The sequence below is a fragment of the Odocoileus virginianus genome, chromosome 31, assembly GCF_023699985.2.
Source record: "Odocoileus virginianus isolate 20LAN1187 ecotype Illinois chromosome 31, Ovbor_1.2, whole genome shotgun sequence".
Taxonomy (NCBI): domain Eukaryota; kingdom Metazoa; phylum Chordata; class Mammalia; order Artiodactyla; family Cervidae; genus Odocoileus; species Odocoileus virginianus.
This window is the reverse complement of record NC_069704.1, coordinates 36259239-36281490: the sequence shown is the minus strand read 5'-3', so window position 1 is coordinate 36281490 and position 22252 is coordinate 36259239. Positions and strand designations below refer to the sequence as shown.

The 22252-nt window shown below is 48.4% G+C and overlaps 1 protein-coding gene across 1 annotated transcript; it reads right to left on the bottom strand.

Annotated features, from left to right (window-relative positions):
• Positions 1-1372: 1372 nt before the first annotated feature.
• On the bottom strand, positions 1373-21157 carry TRIM35 (tripartite motif containing 35). Its single transcript, XM_020902130.2, is given in 7 exon segments — positions 1373-4170; positions 5703-5787; positions 5789-5822; positions 6651-6673; positions 6991-7221; positions 9319-9414; positions 20567-21157. Coding segments are annotated over 7 exon segments (1482 nt in total). The 5' UTR covers positions 21002-21157; the 3' UTR covers positions 1373-3592.
• Between the last annotated feature and the right edge of the window lie 1095 nt (positions 21158-22252).

Here is a 22252-nt window from a genome sequence, read left to right as displayed (position 1 = left end):
TGTTTTTAATAAATATAAGTTTTATGTTTATAACCTTCCAGTCTCAAGAAATTTAAGCACTCCCAATGTAAGTTCATTTCTCAATTTCCTTTGGGGTTTTTCATTAACATGAATAATAATGTCAGCATTCAAAATCTTCCACTTTCTGAAGAATTAGCCAGCACACATTGAGTCTATAGTATGTTTAGGACATAATACAAAGTATGTGTACCCCCAAATCCCCTCATTTAATCTCTACAATAACCTGAGGTAGGTACCCTAAATCCTCATTTAGATGAGGGAGCAGAGGCTCAAAGGCTCAGTAGCTCATAAATCATACGGTTGGGACTTGGGTGTAGGAATCTGGATTTCTGGTTCCGGCTGCTCTCTCTTTACCAAAGATGCTGCCAGCTTATGAAACTTCCGGGTGCAGCTTACCTGGGCTCCCATGCACACACTCAATCATCACATCACGTGGGTAGGAGGGCTCAAGGGAAGAACGGGCTCCTGAACTAGGGCTCCTTGTCAACAGAACAGCTACCCATGCTGAGACGGCTGCCCATGCCTGAGCCAAGACCTAGAACCTGAATCGACTGGCTTAAGGGCAGTGTCAAAGGATACACAGACAAAAAGAAAAATAAACCGGACCCCAAAATGAAAACTTTTGTGCTTCAAAGGACACCTTCCAGAAAGTGAAAATACAACCACAGAGTGGTAGAAAATTTCTGGCAGTCATGTACTTGATGAGGGACTTGTATCTAGAATGTATGAAGAACTCTCACAACTGGATAGTGAAAACAACAAAAAAAGATTTTAAAATGGGCAAAGGATCTGAAGTCAGTTCTCCTAAGAAGGTAAACAAACAGACAATAAGCACCTGAAAAGAGGCTCGATACCATGAGTCATTAGGGAAATCCAAGTCAAAACTACATGAGATATGACCTCACATCTACTAGGATGCCCAAGTTAAAAGACGGACAGTAACAAGCGCTAATGAGGATATGGACCAACTGGAACCTCGCTACATTATTGGTAAGACTATACAAAGGTGCGGCCACACTGGAAAATGACCTGGCAGTCCCTCAAAAGGTTAAACAAAAGTCAGCACATGATCCAGCAAGTCTGCACCTAGTTACCTATCCAAGGGAACAAAAAGCACATGTCCACACAAAATCTTGCACATAAATGTTTACAGCAGCATTATTCATAATGGCAAAAAGTGAAAACAATCAAAATGTTTTCACCAACTGAAGAGTTGGTAAGTAAAATGCAGTATATATCCATATAATAGATTATCCAATGACAAAAACAAAAACATTGAATACATACTACAAGGTGAATGAAATTTTTTGCTTATGAGAACACTGAAAGGAAAATGTCAAAAAAAGTGTGCTTTGGCTCAAACACTTTATTTTGGTAAAAAGGGGCCTAGGCAATCCACAATATCCTGTAAAATCAAAACAAAGCCCATCCAACACCTCAGGTGGAAAGGAAAAACATTTTTAAAAGTTTACAACAACTAACAAAATAGTTTCAGATCAATATTTATTAGGTAGTGATTTGCATTTGATGGGCTAGATAAAATACTTTATGGCAGAAAGTACATACTGGACTCAGATGTGTTGGGTCCAAAGTGCCTTGAGCTTTTGAGTCTGAGCATCTTTAGAGGGGCCGCTCAGCTCACATCCACCCCTTTGCCAACAACCTCACCCCTCTCCTGCACCTGGTCCCCTTGACTCAGTGGTATATCCTACCACCTCCCTCCCCGGCCACCAATGATGGGCACATCACACTTATAACCAATTTTTAGTTTTGAATCATCATTTCTGTTTAAAATGTCCATTTCGGTGAACCCAGAGACACAAGCAGGAGAAAGTTTGTGAGTCTTCAGTAAAGAAAACACCTTCATTAGCACACTGCTCCTACGGGGAGACATTCCCTGTCCCAGGACACAGTGAGGTAACAATTAAAAACTCTCCAGAGGCATGTGTGAAGACGAAAAGGTGGGGATAGGAGTCTGGAGGCACAGTAGGGGGAGAAGAAATCAGGATGAAGATGTAAAAGGCAGCAGAACAAGAATGAGCAGGCTGAGGTCTCTGGTCAGCAAAGACCAGAGTCCTGGAGCCCCCTCATCCTCGTTCCTGACACCAACCCCTCCCTGGACAGAACCGCCTCCCTTCCCTCCTAACACAAAGGGCCCCTCTCCTCCTCCTCCTGTACCTGTGAGAGGAGCCAGAGAAAGGTCCTCCACACAACTGCGGTGCATCCATCACCTTCCAGATCTATCTCATCTGCAGATGAGGAAAGTGAAAAGCGTGGTATTTAAATTGTTTTTTAAAGTGCTCTGGAAACTCTGTTCAGAGGAAATTGTGCAAGAAGTCTTAACCTATAAGTTAGAGCCGATTGGATGGGCAGCCTTGTCCCCACCCTCGCCCTGAAGGGCCCCACCGAGGCCCACAGAGCAGCTTTAAATACCAGTATAAAGTGACAGACTAGCCAGGGCATGGGTCCTGCCCAAAGCCATGGCAATGGTGCTGGAATAACCATATTTTCTTCTTTTCGGAATTCTTGACACTCTAGCTCCTGGGGCTTCCCTGGCTAGCAAGTTCCTGCAGACAGCAAACAACTCCCCTGTGAGTGCGCCTTTTGAATGCAGTCAACCTTTTACATGCAAGACGGTACCCCAACCACCTGTGCCAAGCTGGCACCGGGCTCCACTCCAAGCCAATAATCCCCTGGGCTAATCAACCCAAAGGCTTCCCAGGTGGCTCAGCGGTAAAGAAGCTGCCTGCCAACGCAGGAGATGCGGGTTCAATCCCTATATCAGGAAGATTTCATGGAATAGGAAATGGTAACCCACTCCAGGATTCTTGAATGGAAAACTGCACGGACAGAGGCGTCTGGTGGGTACAGCTCATAAAGTCACAAAGAGTTGGACATGACTGAGCACGCATACATGCACAATCAACCCACATTCAGGTTTCAGGACAACTAGGGGCAGCCGCTCTGCCCCAGAACCTGTGAAAAGTATTCAGATTTGCCGATCATAAACCCACTCACCCAGCACCCTGCCTCCACTGTTCCTGTCCATGCAAGGCACGCCCCTTGCCTCCTAAGGACTCTGGTGCTTCCCCTGGTCCCCCACCCCCCGGCCCAGCAGCACCCCTTCTCCTGGGAACTGTAAGTAACAAACTTTTCAACAGTAGTCCCCTCCCATCTGCTGGCCTCACCACACTTGGAAAATGATTTTAAAAAAACAAAAAAACCTACACTTTTTTAAACAGACCCATTCTAGAAACAAACATTATCCCCAGAAATCTTACAATCTGGATCAGGAAATTCACATCCAGAGGATGCCACAACTTCGGAAAAAGCCTGACCCAGGAAGTGTCTTCTGGCTGACTTCAAAGGAGGGGAGAGAAGGGACAAAAAAAAGGCGGGGAGAGGCCCGTGGCCTGGAGCCACAGAAAATGACAGGGTAGGTCAGTGCGAAGATCCTGGTAAGAAGGCAGGCGGTAGAGAGGTACCAAGGCGAGCGTGGCTTTGGGAAGGGACAGCAAGGAACTGGGACCGACTGCGGGATGCAAGCGGAGTCCGGCGGGCCTGGGGGTCCTCAGCCGTCCAGCTCCTCCTTGATGGTGATGCGCAGTGGGCAAATGCGCAGTGGTTCCGGGGGCCCGTCACCCCGCGAGCCGCCCAGGTAGAAGTAAGGCCGCACCTCCCCGAAGCGGGCGTGGAAAGTATACAGGTGGCAGTGGCGCTCAGCGTCATAGAAGGACAGCTCGCCCTCCTCGCACTCCAGCTCCACGCGCAGGCGGCGCGGGATGGCGGGGACCAGCGGCGACGTGGCGGGGTCCGAGGTCACGCAGTGGTCGCCGTCCACGCACTGCGTGCGGCCCACGTACCAGAAGCCCGAGCGCGTGTCATGGTAGCAGCTGTGCGCGTGGCCCTCGGTGCACGCATCCTGTCGCGTCCGCACCACCCCCACGCGCCAGCTGGCCAGCGCCCCCAGGTCCACCTCCCAGGCGTGTGAGCCCTGAGACAGGATGCAGGAGCCCAGCAGGCAGGGCGCCGACGAAAAGCGCTCCGGGTTCTCAACCTGCACCCGGTAGCCGTGGTTGGTGACGCTGGTGAGGTCGTCCGACACGGAGAGCCAGCCAGCCGCGGTGTTGGGATCAAGGCTGAAAGGCACTGGGCGCAGAGAGGGAAGAGAGTGGGGCGATCAGACCAGCCTGTGGCCTTGGGTCCCCCTAAACTGACCCACTGTGTTCCACCTGGCCCAGTGAACAAAGGGGGCTGCCCTGGGCTGGGGGTGGCATTATGGGTTGAAATGTGCCCTGCACAGCCTGGATGTGAGGGGAGTTTGGAGGAGGACGGATACATGTATATGTATGCCTGAGTCCCTTCACTGTTTATCTGAAACTATCACAACATTGTTAATCGGCTACACTTCAATACAAAATAAAGTTCAAAAAAAAAAAGTGCCCTACAAAAAAGCTATGTTGAAGTCTTAACCCCAGCCCCTCAGGAGGTGACCTTATTTGAGAATGAGGTTCTTGCAGATGTTAACAATTTAAGATGAGATCAGATGGGAAGAGAGGGGGCCCTTGATCCAATATAACTTTGTCCTTATAAAAAAAGGAGAAAACCAGTCACATGAGGGGAAAAGCCCGCTGATGATGGAGACACAGGTGACAGTGCTGCCAACTGCCTGTGCTGAGCTCACCAGAAAACACCAAAATTTAGGAAGAAGCAAAGAAGGACCCTCCCCTACAGGTTTCAGAGGGAATGTGGCCCTGTGGACACCTTGGCTTTAGACTTCTAGCCTCTGGAACCAGGAGAATAAAATTCTGTCATTTTAAAGCATCCAGACTTCAGTCTTTTGTGAGGATAGCCACAGGAAGCCAGTGAACCTCACAAGATGCCTGTACCACCTTAGAAAAGCATGTGACATGGCCCTGGTCACTGACATTTCTCCCCATAAAATCATGTCTCAGTCTGGGATGCTACTGCAAATGTATCCAGGATGGGGTGGCTTAAACAACAGGACAATTACTTCTCATGGTTCTGCTTCTGGAATTCTGAGACCAGGGTTCGAGCATGCTTAGATTCTGGTGAGGGCCCTGTTTTTGGTTTATAGATGGCTGCCTTCTTACTGTGTCCTTATAAGGCAGAGGGAGAGACAGAAAAGAAGCCAGCTCTCTGGTGTCTCTTCTTATAAGGGCACGAATCTGATCATCAGAGGGCCCCACCCACATGACCAATTCTAACTATGATCACCTCCCAAAGGCCCTGCTTTCAAATTCCATCACATGGAGGTTAGGCCTTCAACATATGAATTTGGTCGGGGACACATTCAGTCCACAGTGACTTGCATGGGCTAGAATCACCTTGGGAGAGGCGGCCCTAAACTGAGGAGCTCTTCTCTTTCATTATATATACAATATGGTTCTGAATAGAAAGGGAAGTCAGCTGCTCTTTCCAGAGAGGTGGCCAAGTGTCACGACCCAAAAGAGGAAGGTGCTCTGTCAGGAATGGTTTGAGCAGCAGGACATGGAGTAGAGCAGGGCACAGGGACCTGAGTGAAAGAGGCTGGAAAAGTGACCAAGTGTGGGGAGGAGGAGGTCTTATGGGGCAGGAAGCGGGAAGGAGTGGGTTCAGCTGGCCCTCTGCCCAGCAAGACCTCCTCCAGCCTCTTACACCGGCCTGGGGCCTCCACTCACCAGATTCGACACACATAACCATCTTCCTCCAGACGCGGTACTTGAGGGAGTCCAGGTACTTGCAGACGTCGATAAGCATGCCAGGGTTGGATGGGCTCCGGCTCCATTGTGCAGAAGAGGCTGGGAAAGGAAAAGTGGGCTTGTGGGTCAGGGCCAGGGCCAGGTGTTCTGGGCCTAACTGGGTCAGCTGGAAACAGGATCACTTGCCCCAGGCCTACATTCCCTGGCTGCCTTACCCAAGACAAACCTACAGTGGGCTCTGATGGGAGAAGAACCAGGAGCCAATTGGGCAGCTCACACCCTTCAGGATTCAGTACTAGAGCCCTTCCTGCCCTCGCTGGGATAAATATAAACAGGAGATTCTCAGACAAGGTTTCATTGCATGTGAGCAGAAATGATACATATACATCCGCTCATAGGATGTCTGAGTCGGAAGGCACCTTAGGGGCCCTCTAGTCCCACATTTTGAAAGTGTCACTGGCCTTTGCTTGAACACATCCAGTGACAGGGGATTCACTACCACCCAAAGCATTCTCTTCCATCTTTGTACAGCTCTGACTGGGACACAGTTATTCCATATTCATCTCCGTGACCCCAACAACCATCAACACAAACCAGTATGTCCTGAGACTGTCAGAGGGAGGAGGCTGACCAAGGAACAAGGTTAAATGTTGGGCTGACCGTCAGAGAACTGCGAGCCCCATGCAGGATGACAATCTCCCCCCACATAGTAGATGGTCACACTCCACCCTCAGGAAGACAACACTACACCAGTGCAGACTGGAAGTCGGTGTCTTGAAAGAAGACTCTCCACTTGGCCGGTCCCACTGCTGCCTCAGTGCTGCAGCAGCTGGCTTCACCACCTGCCTGGCCTGGGGGTCATCTGAGGCTGCACCCCTGGTATTTCTGCCTATGCTTCCCGTCCCCCTACCGGACTTGGCAACTTACCGGCGTTTTCGGCTCTTGTGTTTCTGAAAAAGAAAAAACCAGACACACAAATGTAGACACAGAGGAAACATATAAATCTCTGACCTCAAAAGGAGTCATATATCCCATGTTCATGGATCAGAAGTTTAATATTATTAAATTAATAATATCAAGGTAAATATTGCTATAATCAAATTATTAATAATATTGTTAAGATGGCAATACCACCCCCAAAATAAATACTTTAAAATAATAAATAGATATTTTAAAAAACAATATAGCCAGGGCTGCTGATCTCAGGGTCCCCACTGGCCCCTGACATCTGGCCCCTGTCACTAGATCTGGACGCTGCACTCCTCACCATGAGAAAGGAAACGTCATCCTCCTTCATCTCCATCTGCAGCCGCTCAATCTCGTGGGCCAAGGCCTCCGTGTCCTCCCTCAGCTGCTTCATCTTCTCCTCCGCCAGGTGCTGTTTCTGCCTTGCCTCGTTGGCCATGGCGTCCAGGATGGCCTGCTCCTCCACGCGCAGGAACTCGCGGAGCTTGTCAAATTCCCGCCGGATCCGTGCTTCCAGCCAGGCGGCCTCCACCTGCAGCACAGGGCGGGGCCGGGCGGGGGAGAGGTGGGGCGGAGCCTCAGCTATTAAGCGGCCGGTGACCCCAGGTGTTTAGCGAAGGAACTCTATTTTTTTTTAAAAAGAAATCACGTGCAGAACCTCCGAAGATAAAATATAGATGCAGCTTTCTTAGCACCTATTTGTAAGTTTAAAGTAAGACAAACACCATAGGGACTGCCCTGGTGGTCCAGTGGTTGAGAATCCCCTCTTAGTGCATGGGAGGTAGATCCCATATGGATCGGGGCAACGAAGCTGGTCCGCCAAAACGAAGACCCCGGGGTGCGGCCAAAAGTTTTTTAAAAAAAGAAATGTTTTAAATAAAAAAGTCAAACAGCATAATGAGATTGTTTAGATAAATGAATAAAACAAAATCAATGCTGATAGAGGACAACTGTAATTCTATAAATTCCTCAAAAATATTTTCTACCTGCACAGGTTGTACGATAGTGTGGGAAACTCTGAATCACAGAAATGAACTGTTGCAAACAGCAACGATTTTTAAAAATCACTTCCCTTCCAATATTAGGACTTCAAATTTGATAGATACTGTAGATGCTTACCCAAAAAAATAGTAGAAAGTATTTATTTTAAAACTGAATCAACAACATGCTAACATGACAAAATGATTCACTGAACAGGAGGAAATGACCAAAAAGGGAGGGGAATGATTTATTGAAAGGGTTCCCAGATGACACAGTGGTAATGAATCTGCCTGCCAATGCAGAAGACAAGGCTTTAATCCCTAGGTCAGGAAGATCCCCTGGAGGAGGAAATGAACCCTACACCAGTATTCTTGCCTGGAAAATCCCACTGACAGGGGAGCCTGGAGGGCTACAGTCCCTGGGGTCGCCAAGAGTTGGACAAGACTGAGCACGCACGATTTACTGAAAAGGGACAAACTAGGAAAAACATTTCCAACATATGTGAGATTGTTATTCTTCATGTACAAAGTGCTCTTAAGTCTCTGTAAGAAAAAAAGACAAACATCCCAAGAAAAAGAATGTGAATATTCACAGAAGAAATACAGATGGCTGTTATTCTTATGAAAGGAAGCACACACTTACTAATAGTCAAAGAAAAGCATAGGCGGAGACGGCACTGCTGAAACATCAGTAAAAAGACTGGCAATGCACAGTGGGAGAGAGTGAAATTGGGAGGATTCTTATCACACAGGGGGATAAAAAACAGAGTGGGCAGGAAAAGCCAACCAGTGCAAAGCCAGCTCCAGCCAGCCTCACACTGGCCATGGAGCCTCTCAGTAAAGGGAAAGACACAAACTTTCACCTCTCATCCACCAGGATGGACTGAACTGAGAGGAAAAGCGTTAAGTCAAGCCAGAATCCTGGACTCTCCACAACTACGTGAGAATTCTACAGCAGCTGGATGCACAGACAGGGGTTGTCTCTTGGACATATGGACACAACGCAGGCATCCCCTCTGCGTCCCATACCAGGCCGGCCAGGCAGTCGGCACGGGCCACGCCTGGGGGGAGAGGAAGCTGGCAGCATGGGGCTTGGATGAGGGCCCTCCAGGCCCTGGTGAGGAGCTTGAACCGGACAGTTTTAAGCAGAGGAGTGGCAGAACCCATCTATTTTATTCAAAAGATCAGTCCACTGCAAGGAGTGTGGACTGCATACAAGAGCGAAAGCACGGGACCCAGGTAGGAGGGCAGGCAGCGGCGACAGGGACCTGGAACAGATGCTGGCAGTGGAGAGGGCGCTCAGTGGACAGGTGCATTCTGGAGACAGTGGACGTGAGGTGTGAGAATGGAGGCGTCACTGGTTTGAGCACCCCAGCAGGTGGTGCAGCATGCACCTGTGATCAGTCTGAGTTCACAGGCACAGGGGGCTGCGGAAGCCACTCGGCGGTTGCTAGCATGGCCACGCCCAGGTGTTTAAAGACGCCACGAAGTCACAATCAGCACGCAAGGGCACGGCTGTGCTCGCCAGCAGGGCTGGTGAAGGCTGGCCCTGTAGCAGCAGCCATGGCCAGGGCCAGCCCACCCACACCTCTGCCCCACAGTAGTCCCAGAGGTACCCATCTGCACCCTCAGCCCCAGTGCTCACTCACCTGATTGTGCTTGGCGATGGCCTCGTAGGAGCGCTGCATCGCGCAGAAGGCCTTGGCTTTCTCCCGCAGCGCGTGCTCCATGTTCCTGCACTTGGCCTGCCAAGAAGGACCAGGAGGAGGTGAGTTAGGGGTGGAGGCCGGGCAGGGAGGCAGCATGCCACATCACAGCTGGAGGTGCACTTCAGCGTGGGAGCCACTCAACCATTATTTACTGAACCCGGTCCAGCCACATGCTGGGGGACACAGTGGGGAAAGCACAGCTCTGACCCTGCACCTGATGTATACACCATCAGGGCACAAAGGGCCTCCAATACCCTCTAACCCAGCACCTTTGTTTATACCTGATACAGATGGGGAAACAGCTGAGGAGGTAAAGAGACTAGTTTCCATGCTGGTCACAGGACAGAACAGAAGGACATCCTGCTAAGCCTAAAGCTGGTGCAGGCGGAGCAGTGAACCCGAGCTGGGGGTCAACAATGTGCTCACAGGCTCCCTTCACAACTTCGTGAACTGGACTGGTTTACAGTCATGAAAGAACAGGTCTGATCACAAGGTTGACCCAGTTCTTCCCACAGGAACTTGTCTAAACCATAGTCATCCTGGGTTGGTTCTAGGATCCCCACAGATACTGAAATTTCAGGATGTTCAAGTCCCTTATGTAAAAATGCTTCAGTGCTAGTATAAAAGTCTGTGTAAGTAGTTGTAAGTACAATGTAAACGCTATGTAAATAGTTAACAGAGTGGTAAATTCAAGCTGTGTTTTTAGTCCCTAAAGCCTCATCCCCACCTGGGCCTGGATTAGATGACAAGATCCTGGACTTTGAGCTAATGCTCAAATGGGGCAAGACGACGGGGGATCCTGGGACGGGGTGAGTGTGCTCTACAGGTGGGAGGGACATCAATGTCCCTTGGAAATGGCCCTAAGGATCCCCACTTCCCAGTGCTGCACTGCTGAAAGCCCCTCCCTGAGGGCTGGATCTACAAAAGACTTGCCTCCAATCAACAGAATATGGCAAAAATGACGGGAGATGAGCTGAGGTGACAAAAAGCCTGCACTGACCCTTTCTCACCCTCTTTTGCTCTCTCACCCTCAGATGGAAGTGATCCAACCAGCGGAGCAGCCCATGGGGCTAGGAAGTAAGGGTGTCCAACCAACAGCCCATGAAGACCTGAATCCTGCTGCCAACCACACACGTGAGCCTGAGTGGGGATCCTGGCCTCCTCGGGCTTTCAGATGAGACTGCGGCCCTGGTCCACACTGCAGCACCTCTGAGACCCTGAGGCAGAAACACCCATCCAGCCATGCCAGATTCCTGACCCACAGACACCGTGAGACAGCAGACATTTTAGTCTGAGGCCGCTATGTGGGAGTAACCTGTCACAGAGCAGTACATGACTAGCCCATGTGTCCCCCTCCACAGTGTATTCTTTCAGCCACGCTTCTACAGAAAATAAACAGTGGTTTCCTTTACTGCAGGTTTAGCTTTCTTTTCAATTCATTCTGGTCATCCTTATGTTCTTCTTGACAATATTTAACAGACTTTTAAAAAATATTGTTTTCTGTAATATCTCTAAAGTGTGTCATTCAATAGCAAAATAAAATTAGCATTTGTGTCCCACAAAACCACCGAAATGTCATCCCAATGTGTTATTTGATGGGACGAGATGTTCTGTAGCAAAGTTATGTAATATTATCCCCAAGAAAAATTCCATGATTTGTGAAATAATTGTGAATGTCAGGGGTGAAGCAACTGCCCACACATGTTACCCAGGGGTGTGCTGGCCCCAAAGAACACACCCCTGACCCTCTGCCTTTCAACCTCGAGTTAGGGAATTATGGGGCAATGAAGAGGGAAGGGGGTAACAGTCCCTTGTCTTTCTCAAACTTTTTAATCACTTGGAGAGTTCTGCTTTAATTCAGCAAGTCCCAGTCCTAATATGTGCCCTTCTCTGAGTTGCTCGCTGGTGAGATTTACCAAAGATTGTATTATCTGTGTGCTGGGCTAAGTCGCCTCAGTCGTGTCTGACTCTTTGCAACCCCATCATGGACCATAGCCTGACAGGTTCCTCTGTCCATGGGATTCTACAGGCAAGAATACTGGAGTGGGTTCCTGTGCCCTCCTCCAGGGGATCTTTTTGACCCAGGAATCAAACCCACATGTCTTATGTCTCATGCACTGGCAGGCAAGTTGTTTACCACTAGCACCGCCTGGAAAGTCTGTATTATCACTAGTGAACATTTATTACTGAGCATGCACTTTGCACAAGGCCCTAAATCAGGTCCTTTACAAATATCATTCTATTGAATTCTTACATTTCTGCGAGATAGGCACTATATTCCTAACATATAGAAGAGAAAAAAAGCTCAGAAGAATTAAGTAACTTGCCAAAATTATAGTTAGCAGCAGAACCAGGCTCTGCAGAATTGCCCCAAAATAAAGGCCACAGTATTAACCACAATATTACCCAACCTGGTTCAGTAAGGGAGCTACTACTGTGTTGTCCAGTTGTCTTTTGTGTTGCCAAATGTGCCATCTTATTTCCAAATTTGTTGACATCAAACATACTGTCAATGTCTTTAATTCTGGAGAATAAACACTTATAATTCTGGCCATACTTTACCCAACTCCTTAAATAACCTAGCATGTTAATGAAAATTTCCTCCCAAACATGTCTAACTGAACAATGCATCTTAAAAACTTAAGGAAAATCAAAAATTGGAATGACCTAAATGTCGATCACAAGAGATGGGTGAATAAATGATGATATTATTAAATGGAAAGCTGGGCTTCCCTGCTGGCTCAGACATTCCCTGCTGGCTCAGACAGTAAAGAAACTGCCTACAATGCAGGTGACCCGGGTTCAATCCCCGGGTCGGGAAGATCCCCTAGAGAAGGCAATGGCAATCCACTCAATATTCTTGCCTGGAAAATTCTATGGACAGAGGAGCCTGGTGGGCTACAGTCCATGGGGTCACAAACAGTCAGACACGACTGAGCAACTAACACTTTAACTTTTACATATGGAAAGCTTCTTAGCAACAAATAAGGAACAAATTACTGATACATATACATAGACAAGTCAAAAAGTATATGTATATATTATTTTGCAGGAAAGTACATACAGTTTCATCCCATCTATGTGAAGATCAAGATCAGCAACATTGTGTCACAAGGTGACAAATGAGAATTAGTGCTCCTTGGTTTGAAGAAATACCTCCCTCCCCTGAGGTCATAAAGATAATCTCCTACAGTATTTAAAGCTTTACAGCTTGTCCTTTCACGTAGACAGCGGCTTCTATCCGATCCCCACCTGCTTCACTCAACCATCCCACATGGCCTTGAAAATTGCACATGGGCCCCTCCCTCAAGAACACTGCCTTGACTTCCCTGGTGGGGTTTAGTTGCCCCTCCATGGGCACCTCCACCTCATACCAGCATCATTCTCTCACATTCCTGCAAAGGCTGCAGGCTTCCTGGGGGTAGGTCCTCATGCCCGGTCCTCTCACCAAGCACACGGATGCTCCATAAACTGCAGACAGAATGAAGGCTTGCTCTGCAAAGGCAGAGGCTCTCATCCTCGCTCCCTGGCGGCACAGGCGGTAAAGAATCTGCTCACCAATGCAGGAAACGGGTCTGGAAGACCCCCTGGAGGAAATGGCAACCCACTCCAGTATTCTTGCCTGGAGAATCCCATAGACAGAAAAGCCTGGCGGGCTATAGTCCATGGGATCGAAAAACAGTCAGGCATGCCTGAGCGACTGAGGATGCATGCACATATCTGATCATGTCCACCTGACTCCAAGAAGGCAGGGGATCAGACTGCCCTGTCCTTTCCCTTTTCAAATTGCCAACATCCGCTGGATCATCTAAAAAGCAAGAGAGTTCCAGAAAAACATCTATTTCTGCCTTATTGACTATGCCAAAGCCTTTGACTGTGTGGATCACAATAAACAGTGGAAAATTCTGAAAGAGATGGGAATACCAGACCACCTGACCTACCTCTTGAGAAACCTGTATGCAGGTCAGGAAGCAACAGGTAGAACTGGACATGGAACAACAGACTGGTTCCAAATAGGAAAAGGAGTACGTCATGGCTATATATTGTCACCCTGCTTATTTAACTTATATGCAGAGTACATCATGAGAAACGCTGAGCTGGAAGAAGCACAAGCTGGAATCAAGATTGCCGGGAGAAATATCAATAACCTCAGATATGCAGATGACACCACCCTTATGGCACAAAGTGAAGAGGAACTAAAAAGCCTCTTGATGAAAGTGAAAGAGGAGAGTGAAAAAAGTTGGCTTAAAGCTCAATATTCAGAAAACTAAGATCATGGCATCTGGTCCCATCACTTCATGGGAAATAGATGGGGAAACAGTAGAAACAGTGTCAGACTTTATTTTTTTGGGCTCCAAAATCACTGCAGATGGTGATTGCAGCCATGAAATTAAAAGACACTTACTCCTTGGAAGGAAAGTTACGACCAACCTAGGTAGCATATTAAAAATCAGAGACATTACTTTGCCAGCAAAGGTCCGTCTAGTCAAGGCAATGGTTTTCCAGGTGGTCATGTATGGATGTGAGAGTTGGACTGTGAAGACAGCTGAGCGCGGAAGAATTGATGCTTTTGAACTGTGGCGTTGGAGAAGACTCTTGAGAGTCCCTTGGACTGCAGGGAGATCCTACCAGTCCATCCTAAAGGAGATCAGTCCTGGGTGTTCATTGGAAGGACTGATGCTGAAGCTGAAACTCCAATACTTTGGCCACCTCATGCGACGAAGCTGACTCACTGGAAAAGACCCCGATGCTGGGAGGGATTGGGGGCAGGAGGAGAAGGGGACGACAGAGGATGAGAAGGTTGGATGGCATCACCGACTCGATGGGCATGAGTTTGGATAAACTCTGGGAGTTGGTGATGGACAGGGAGGCCTGGAGTGCTGCGGTTCATGGTGTCGCAAAGAGTCAGACACGACTGGGCGACTGCTGTGTCCTTTCCCTGCGCACACTGCCTGGCATGGAGCAGGCACTCAGTCCATACCTGCTGGCCCACTGATGGGGGCCCTCATCCACACAAGCCTGTAAGAACCCACACACAGAGGCAGCTGCCCTCACAGCTCCCGGAAAAGTGGGCTGGTAGGGAAGACCTTAGCCCAACACCAGAGAAGGTTCTACCAGTGTCCCTCACTGGAGTAAGAGCTGAGCAGGGCCCCAGATGAACTCTACAGTAACTGCTCTGACTTTGGACAAGTTACATAACCTCTCTGAGACTCAATATTACTATCTGTAAAATGGGGAGAATAGTACTCAGGTGTAGTAAGCCGAGTACCAGCTCCTCCAGGGATGTATGCTCAGTTGCATCCAATTCTTTGCGACCCCATGGACTATAGCCCGCCAGGTTCCTCTTTCCACGGGATTCTCTAGTCAAGAAATCTGCAGTGGCAGTGGGTTGTATACCCTCCTACAAAGGTGTCCTCGCCCTAATCCTGGGAATGTGTGACCTCATGTGGCAAAAGGGATTTTGCAGATGTGATTAAAATATGAACTTTAAGATGGGGAGATCATCCTGGATTGTCCACAGGGGCTCCCTGTAATCATGAGGGTCTTTCCAAGAAGGAGTCAGAGAAGACAATGAGACAGCAGAAGCAGAAGCTGGAATGATGTACTTCAGGATGACGGAGGAAAGGGCCTCCAAAAGTTGGACAAGACAATGAAAGAAACCCTCCTCTGGCCTCCAAAAGGCACAGAGTCCTGCAAACACCTTGATGTTTGGACTTCTGACCTCCAGGACTGTGGGATAACAAATCTGTGCTGTGTTCAACCAGTTTGTGGCAATTTATGACAATAGTAATAGGAAACTAAGACACAACCTCATAGAGTTTTTGTGAGGATTAAATGTGTTGACAAAACTTAAGAGTAGCTGGTACATAGCAAGCGCTCAAAAAGTATTGGCTGCAGACTTCCCTGGTGGCTCGGTGGTTCAGAATTTCCCTGCCAGTGCAGGGGACACGGGTTCAATCCCTGGTCCGGGAAGATCCCACACGCTGTGGAGCAACGAAGTGTGGGCAACGGAGCCTATGCGCTGCAACTAGAGAGTGGCCCCTACTTGCCACAACTAGAGAAAACCTGCAGGCAGAAATGAAGACTCAGCACAGACAAAAACAGGTACATGATTTTTTTTTAAAAAAGATGTTGTCTGGTATGGTTTTTGTTTTTGCTGGAGTTCCTCATGTGGTTGCCAAAGTAGTCTCCTACACACAAATCAAATTGCCGAACGCCTATGTAAAAGCTTTTGGGGGCTCCCCATTGGCCCCTTCTCACCTCTCCTGCCTTCCCATGCTATTCTCCCTACACCTCCACCTACTCCAGTCATCCAGAACTACAACCTGACTCTCTGCTGGCTGAACTCCCCCAGCTCCACGGGGCGAGGGCTCCGCTTTACTGACCTCCGCAGCCTCAGCACTCAGGACAGCCCTGGCGCACAGCTGATGCCACAAGTGAAGCCTGCTGGCACCAGGCTGAGCACACCCCTCAGATCTTTGGGACTGGACTCCTGGGCCCCTCAGACACTGTCCTGAGTGCCCACTGCTCTGATGCATCCTTCCTCTGCTCAAAACACTCCCATTACTCCCCAGTCTCTCTTTTTTTTTTTTTTTGACATTTTTTTGTTTTGATGTGGATCATTTTTTAAATCTTTACAGAATTTGTTAAAATATTGCTTCTTTTCTATGTTTTGGGGGTTTTTGTTTTTTTTGGACTTGAGGCATGTGGGATCTTGTCCCTCCAACCAGAGATCAAACTCGAGCCCCCTGCAATGGAAGGTGAAGTCTTAACTATGGGAACACCAGGGAAGTCCTCTCCCTACAGTTTTAAGGATAAAGGACAAGCCTGGGACCTCCTGGCTCCTTCTAAATCTCCATCCTCATTCTTCCTCACTCTGAAGTTCTCTAGGTACCTGGAAAATCTGGCCTCGCTCCTCTGGACCATTACACATGCCACTGCCTGAAATACCTTCCCTGGCCCCTTTCACCTGGCGCAGTTCAGTTCAGTTGCTCAGTCGTGTCCAACTCTTTGCGACCCCATGAATCACAGCACGCCAAGCCTCCCTGTCCATCACCACCTCCTGGAGTTTACTCAAACTCATGTCCATCAACTTGGTGATGCCATCCAGCCATCTCATCCTCTGTCGCCCCCTTCTCCTCCTGCCCCCAATCCCTCCCAGCATCAGGGTCTTTTCCAATGAGTAAACTCTTCGCATGAGGTGGCCAAAGTACTGGAGTTTCAGCTTCAACATCAGTCCTTCCAATGAACACCCAGGACTGATGTCCTTTAGGATGGACTGGTTGGATCTCCTTGCAGTCCAAGGGACTCTCAAGAGTCTTCTCCAACACCACAGTTGAAAAGCATCAATTCTTCAGCGCTCAACTTTCTTCACAGTCCAACTCTCACATCCATACATGACCACTGGAAAAACCACAGCCTTGACTAGACAGATCTTTGTTGGCAAAATAATGTCTCTGCTTTTTAACATGCTATCTAGGTTGGTCATAACTTTCCTTCCAAGGAGTAAGCATCTTTTAATTTCATGGCTGCAATCACCATCTGCAGTGATTTTGGAGCCCAAAAAAATAAAGTCTGACACTGTTTCTACTGTTTCCCCATCTATTTCCCATGAAGTGATGGGACCAGATGCCATGATCTTAATTTTCTGAATGTTGAGCTTTAAGCCAACTTTTTCACTCTCCTCTTTCACTTTCATCAAGAGGCTTTTTAGTTCCTCTTCACTTTCTGCCATAGGGTGATGTCATCTGCATATCTGAGGTTATTGATATTTCTCCCGGCAATCTTGATTCCAGCTTGTGCTTCTTCCAGCCCAGCATTTCTCATGATGTACTCTGCATATAAGTTAAATAAGCAGGGTGACAATATACAGCCTTGATGTACTCCTTTTCCTATTTGGAACCAGTCTGTTGTTCCATGTCCAATTCTACCTATTGCTTCCTAACCTGCATACAGGTTTCTCAAGAGGCAGGTTAGGTGGTCTGGTATGCGCATCTCTTTCAGAATTTTCCACAGTTTATTGTGATCCACACAGTCAAAGGCTTTGACATAGTCAATAAAGCAGAAATAGATGTTTTTCTGGAACTCTCTTGCCTTTTCGATGATCCAGCGGATAATGGCAATTTGATCTCTGGTTCCTCTGCATTTTCTAAAACCAGCTTGAACATCTGGAAGTTCATGGTTCATGTACTGCTGAAGCCTGGCTTGGAGAATTTTAAGCATTACTTTACTAGTGTGGGAGATGAGTGCAATTGTGTGGTAGTTTGAGCATTCTTTGGGATTGCCTTTCTTTGGGATTGGAATGAAAACTGACCTTTTCCAGTCCTGTGGCCACTGCTGAGTTTTCCAAATTTGCTGGCATATTGAGTGCAGCACCTTCACAGCATCATCTTTCAGGATTTGAAATAGCTTAACTGGAATTCCATCACTTCCACTAGCTTTATTCATAGTGATGCTTTCTAAGGCCCACTTGACCTCACATTCCAGGATGTCTGGCTCTAGGTGAGTGATCACCCCATCATAATTATCTGGGTCGTGAAGATCTTTTTTGTATAGTTCTTCTGTGTACTCTTGCCACCTCTTCTTAATATCTTCTGCTTCTGTTAGGTCCCTACCATTTCTGTCCTTTATCAAACCTATCTTTGCATGAAATGTTCCCTTGGTATCTCTAATTTTCTTGAAGAGATCTCTAGTCTTTCCCATTCTGTTGTTTTCCTCTCTTTCTTTGCATTGATCACTGAGGAAGGCTTTCTTATCTCTCCTGGCTATTCTTTGGAACTCTGCATTCAAATGGGAATATCTTTCTTTTTCTCCTTTGCTTTTTGCTTCTCTTCTTTTCACAGCTACTTGTAAGGCCTCCTCAGACAACCATTTTGCCTTTTTTGCATTTCTTTTCCATGGGGATGGTCTTGATCCCTGTCTCCTGCACAATGCACGAACCTCCACACATAGTTCATCAGGCACTTTGTCTATCAGATCTAGTCCCTTAAATCTATTTCTCACTTCCACTGTATAATCATAAGGGATTTGATTTAGGTCATACCTGAATGATCTAGTGGTTTTCCATACTTTTGAATTTGGCAATAAGGAGTTCATGATCTGAGCCACAGTCACCTGGCTAATACCTCCTTATTCCTTGGGTCTCTGCTTATAGCTCCTTGAAGGTGTGAATTACTGTTCAGCTCCTGTTCTGCAGTATCCCCAGGGCCTAGCAGTATAAGACATCTGTTGAATAAACAGTAACAGGTCATTAGAACGTATGTACTTCCTGGTACCTGGCTCACTGATCTTGAATCCTGGCTTAGCCCACATCTGGAGGTTCTGTCTTAGTGTTCTTGGCCTTGACCCCCACCTACCTTCCTGATCTATATCTGCCAGCCCCACAGTGACTCATCACGACTTGATCCATGGTGTCCCCTTACCTCGACACCAGGCCCCAGGATGCCCACACTTATTAATACATCAGCTGTCTCAAATCAGAACCTGGCAGTTCTGCCAGATGAAATAAGAAAAAGCATTGCTGTGGACCACTGTTCAAACAGTCTTCAAACAACCATGTTGATGACACTCTCCTTCACTTGAACTTTGCCAAAAAGTATATGGAACTGTCTACTTTCATTGTGAATTTCCCTGGTGGCTCAGTGGTAAAGAATCCACCTGTCAATGCAGGAGACGAGGGTTCGATCCTTGGGTCAGGAAGATCCCCTGGAGAAGGAAATGGCAACCCACTCCAGTATTATTGCCTAGAAAATCCCATGGACAGAGGAGTCTGGTAAGCTACAGTTCATGGGGTCATAAAAGAGTCAGACACAGCTTAGTGACTAAACAACAACAACAAAGGCATTAAAACAAACTAAAACAGTATCCGAAGAACAAGCATTCTTATAGAATATTTTCAACTTTTTGAAATACTTATTTTCAATACACTCATCTTCAGACTAGCTAACCAGTGTTCTCCAAACTGTGGGTCTGACCTATGTATGAGTAGATATAAGTAGGTAATCAAATAATGTTTTACTGCCTATGTAATTTTTTAAATATAATGACAGAAAATGCCAGGCTACAATAGAGGTTTTCACAGGATTTTTGTTTCCACTGATACAGAACATGATACATACATGTGGCTGTTCTGAGTCACAATGGAAAACGATATTTCTCACTGTGGGAAGCCTGGTGTGCTGCAGTCCATGGGGTCACAATCAGAAACGACTGAGCGACTGAACAACAATGGGCCAGCAAAGGTTAAAAATTCTGAAAACTCCTGAGCTGGCTAACCCTGATTTCCTGATCATTTTCCTTCCTATGCCAAAAACTTCATGTTCGTTTTTCCTTATAAGCTGCTCCTTTACTTTTGTTGTTGTTCAGTCACTCAGTCGTGTCTGACTCTTTGGCACCCCATGGACTGCAGCATGCCAGGCTTCCCTGTCCTTCACCATCTCCTGGAGTTTGCTCAAATGCCTGTCCATTGCGCCGATGATGCCATCCAACCATCTAATCCTCTGTCGTCCCCTTCTCCTCCTGCTCTCAATCTTTTCCAGCATCAGGGTCTTTTCCAGTGGGTTGGCTTTCCACATCAGGTGGCCAAAATACTGGCGCTCCTTCATTCATAACCAGTGAAACTCCAGGCATGGGGGATGCTGAGAGAGTGATCCAAGATAAATTAGCTGGCCAGGGCCAGAGGCCTCCCCAGAGCTACGCAATACATGGGGCCAGCCCAGAAGTAGGTGAGGGATGTGGAGGAAGACCTAAAAGCTCCATATTCTTGACCAGGACTTCAGGTGCTGCACCTCTGCCCTCTGTCGGCCACATTCCAGGGCTGCTGGGCTTACTCAACCTGTGCTTCTAAAATGGGCATGAGCCACACCCGCCTGGTAGAAAGGGCGCGGGGCCTCAGCCCTTCAGAGATGGGCGGGCGGTCTTGAGAACATCCTGTCATCCCAATTCTCAAACTTCCTGTTGACAGTCTCTCCTCTCCTATCTCACCCCCGGGCGGTGCTCGATGAAGGCTCTGTATGTTATCAGGGGAAGACAGGGTCCTGAGGAGGCACCAGCAAGCGGGCAGGGGAAAGAGGGACGGGACTGGGCACACCCAGCCCTAGCAGGCTGGAGTGCAGGAGCAGCGCGGTCAGGATGCTAGGTTCTGGTCCACGTGCGCGCTCGGCCAACTCCCGCCCGCAGCAACTCTTACCCGAAAGTCGTGGGCGGTGTCCTTCACCGGCTGCACGCGGTGTCCCTGGTGCCGGGGGTCGGCCTGGCACGAGCAGCAGAGCAGCTCCTTGTCGTCGAGGCAGAAGAGGCTGAACTGGCCGCGGTGCAGGCGGCAGAGGCGCGGGGAGCGGTGGCCGGTCCAGCGCGCGCCCTCGGCCTCCTCGCGCAGCAGCTTCTCCACCAGGTTGTTGAGGGTGTGGTTGGTGCGCAGGTCGGCGGGGGCCGCGCGGTCCTTGCACACCGGACAGGTGGGCGCCACCTGAACCTCCCAGCAGCGGGTCACGCACCCGCGGCAGAAGTTGTGGCCGCAGCGCAGAGTCACGGCATCGCGGAAGGGGTCATAGCAGACAGCGCACAGCAGCTCCTCTTTGAAGGAGCGGGAAGGCCCAGGAGACGCGGCGGGGTCCGGCTCCATAGCCTTCCCGGCTCACGAGCCGGTAACTTTCGCTCCAGTCCCTCCCACCCGCCTGGCTGCTCTCTGGACCCTAAACGAGGCGCCCAGCCTCTTCCGTTCGGAGCACTGAGCGACAGTGGCCCCGGCCAATTGCTCGGGGCGTGCTTAGAGGGTTCCCCCCACTTCCGGTCAGCTCGGGAAATCCCGGAAGAGTGGGGCGGAGCCCATCTGCTCTGCGGTCCGCGCGGGTTCTGGGCGTGCCGGTCAAGTTTAGCCAAGAAGAAACTACCCATCCGTGCTCTAGGGCTTCCGTAGCATTGAAACCTACTTCAGATTTCAAATGGAAAACGAAGTCTAGGAGCCACTTCCTTAGTTTCCGGAAATCTCATGCCAGTGAGGTGGGAGAAACCAGAGCTCCTTACTTCCTGGTTCCGAAGTGGAGTGTGATCTTGCAGCGTCATTAGGGTTTTCACTGCTTGAGTTTGCAGTGCCACTTTGAAAGATCTATGCCCGCCCTTGAATTAGTTGTTTACTTATTTTGGCCTGTTTAGTTCCTGCCTGCTGGGGTAAGGAATAAATGAGTGAGAGCAGGGGGCAGTGGAAGACCTCTGAGAGGACCCAGTTCTTGTCTTGTTTGGACAGGCGGGCAAGTCACAATCTTTTCCAAAATCTATTTCCTCCTGAGTGAAATAGAGATAAAAGACGTCTGCAAAGTTAGCTATGGACTGTAGTTACAGTCCAGGCTGAATTTTCCTGCCAGGTACAGCAGGTCTGAGTTACTCCACTTGCCTCAGGTTGATCACTTTACAGCATTCAGATGTAGGATTCCTTCCATTAACGGTTTCTGCTGGATGACAGTTCTCCACCAGTATGGGGTTTCTGTATGCTATCCAGAGACACTGCCATTTTTGAACTGTCACTTCAAGGATGTTTCTATGATGAAGAGCCTGGGAAGAGAGAGACAATGTTTCCCTTCAGGCAGTCTCTCCGCATTGTAAAAGTTTTGGGTTCTCAACCCAGTCAAAAAGTGGGCCAAAGAACTAAACAGACATTTCTCCAAAGAAGACATATAGATGGCTAATAAACACTTGAAAAGATGCCCAGCATCACTCATTATTAGAGAAATGCAAATCAAAATGATGATACATGAGGTATCATGTCACACTGGTCAGACTGGCTGCCATCAAAAACTCTTCAAACAATAAATGCTGGAGAGGGTGTGAAGAAAAGGGAACCCTCTTACACTGTTGATGAGAATGCAAACTGGTACGG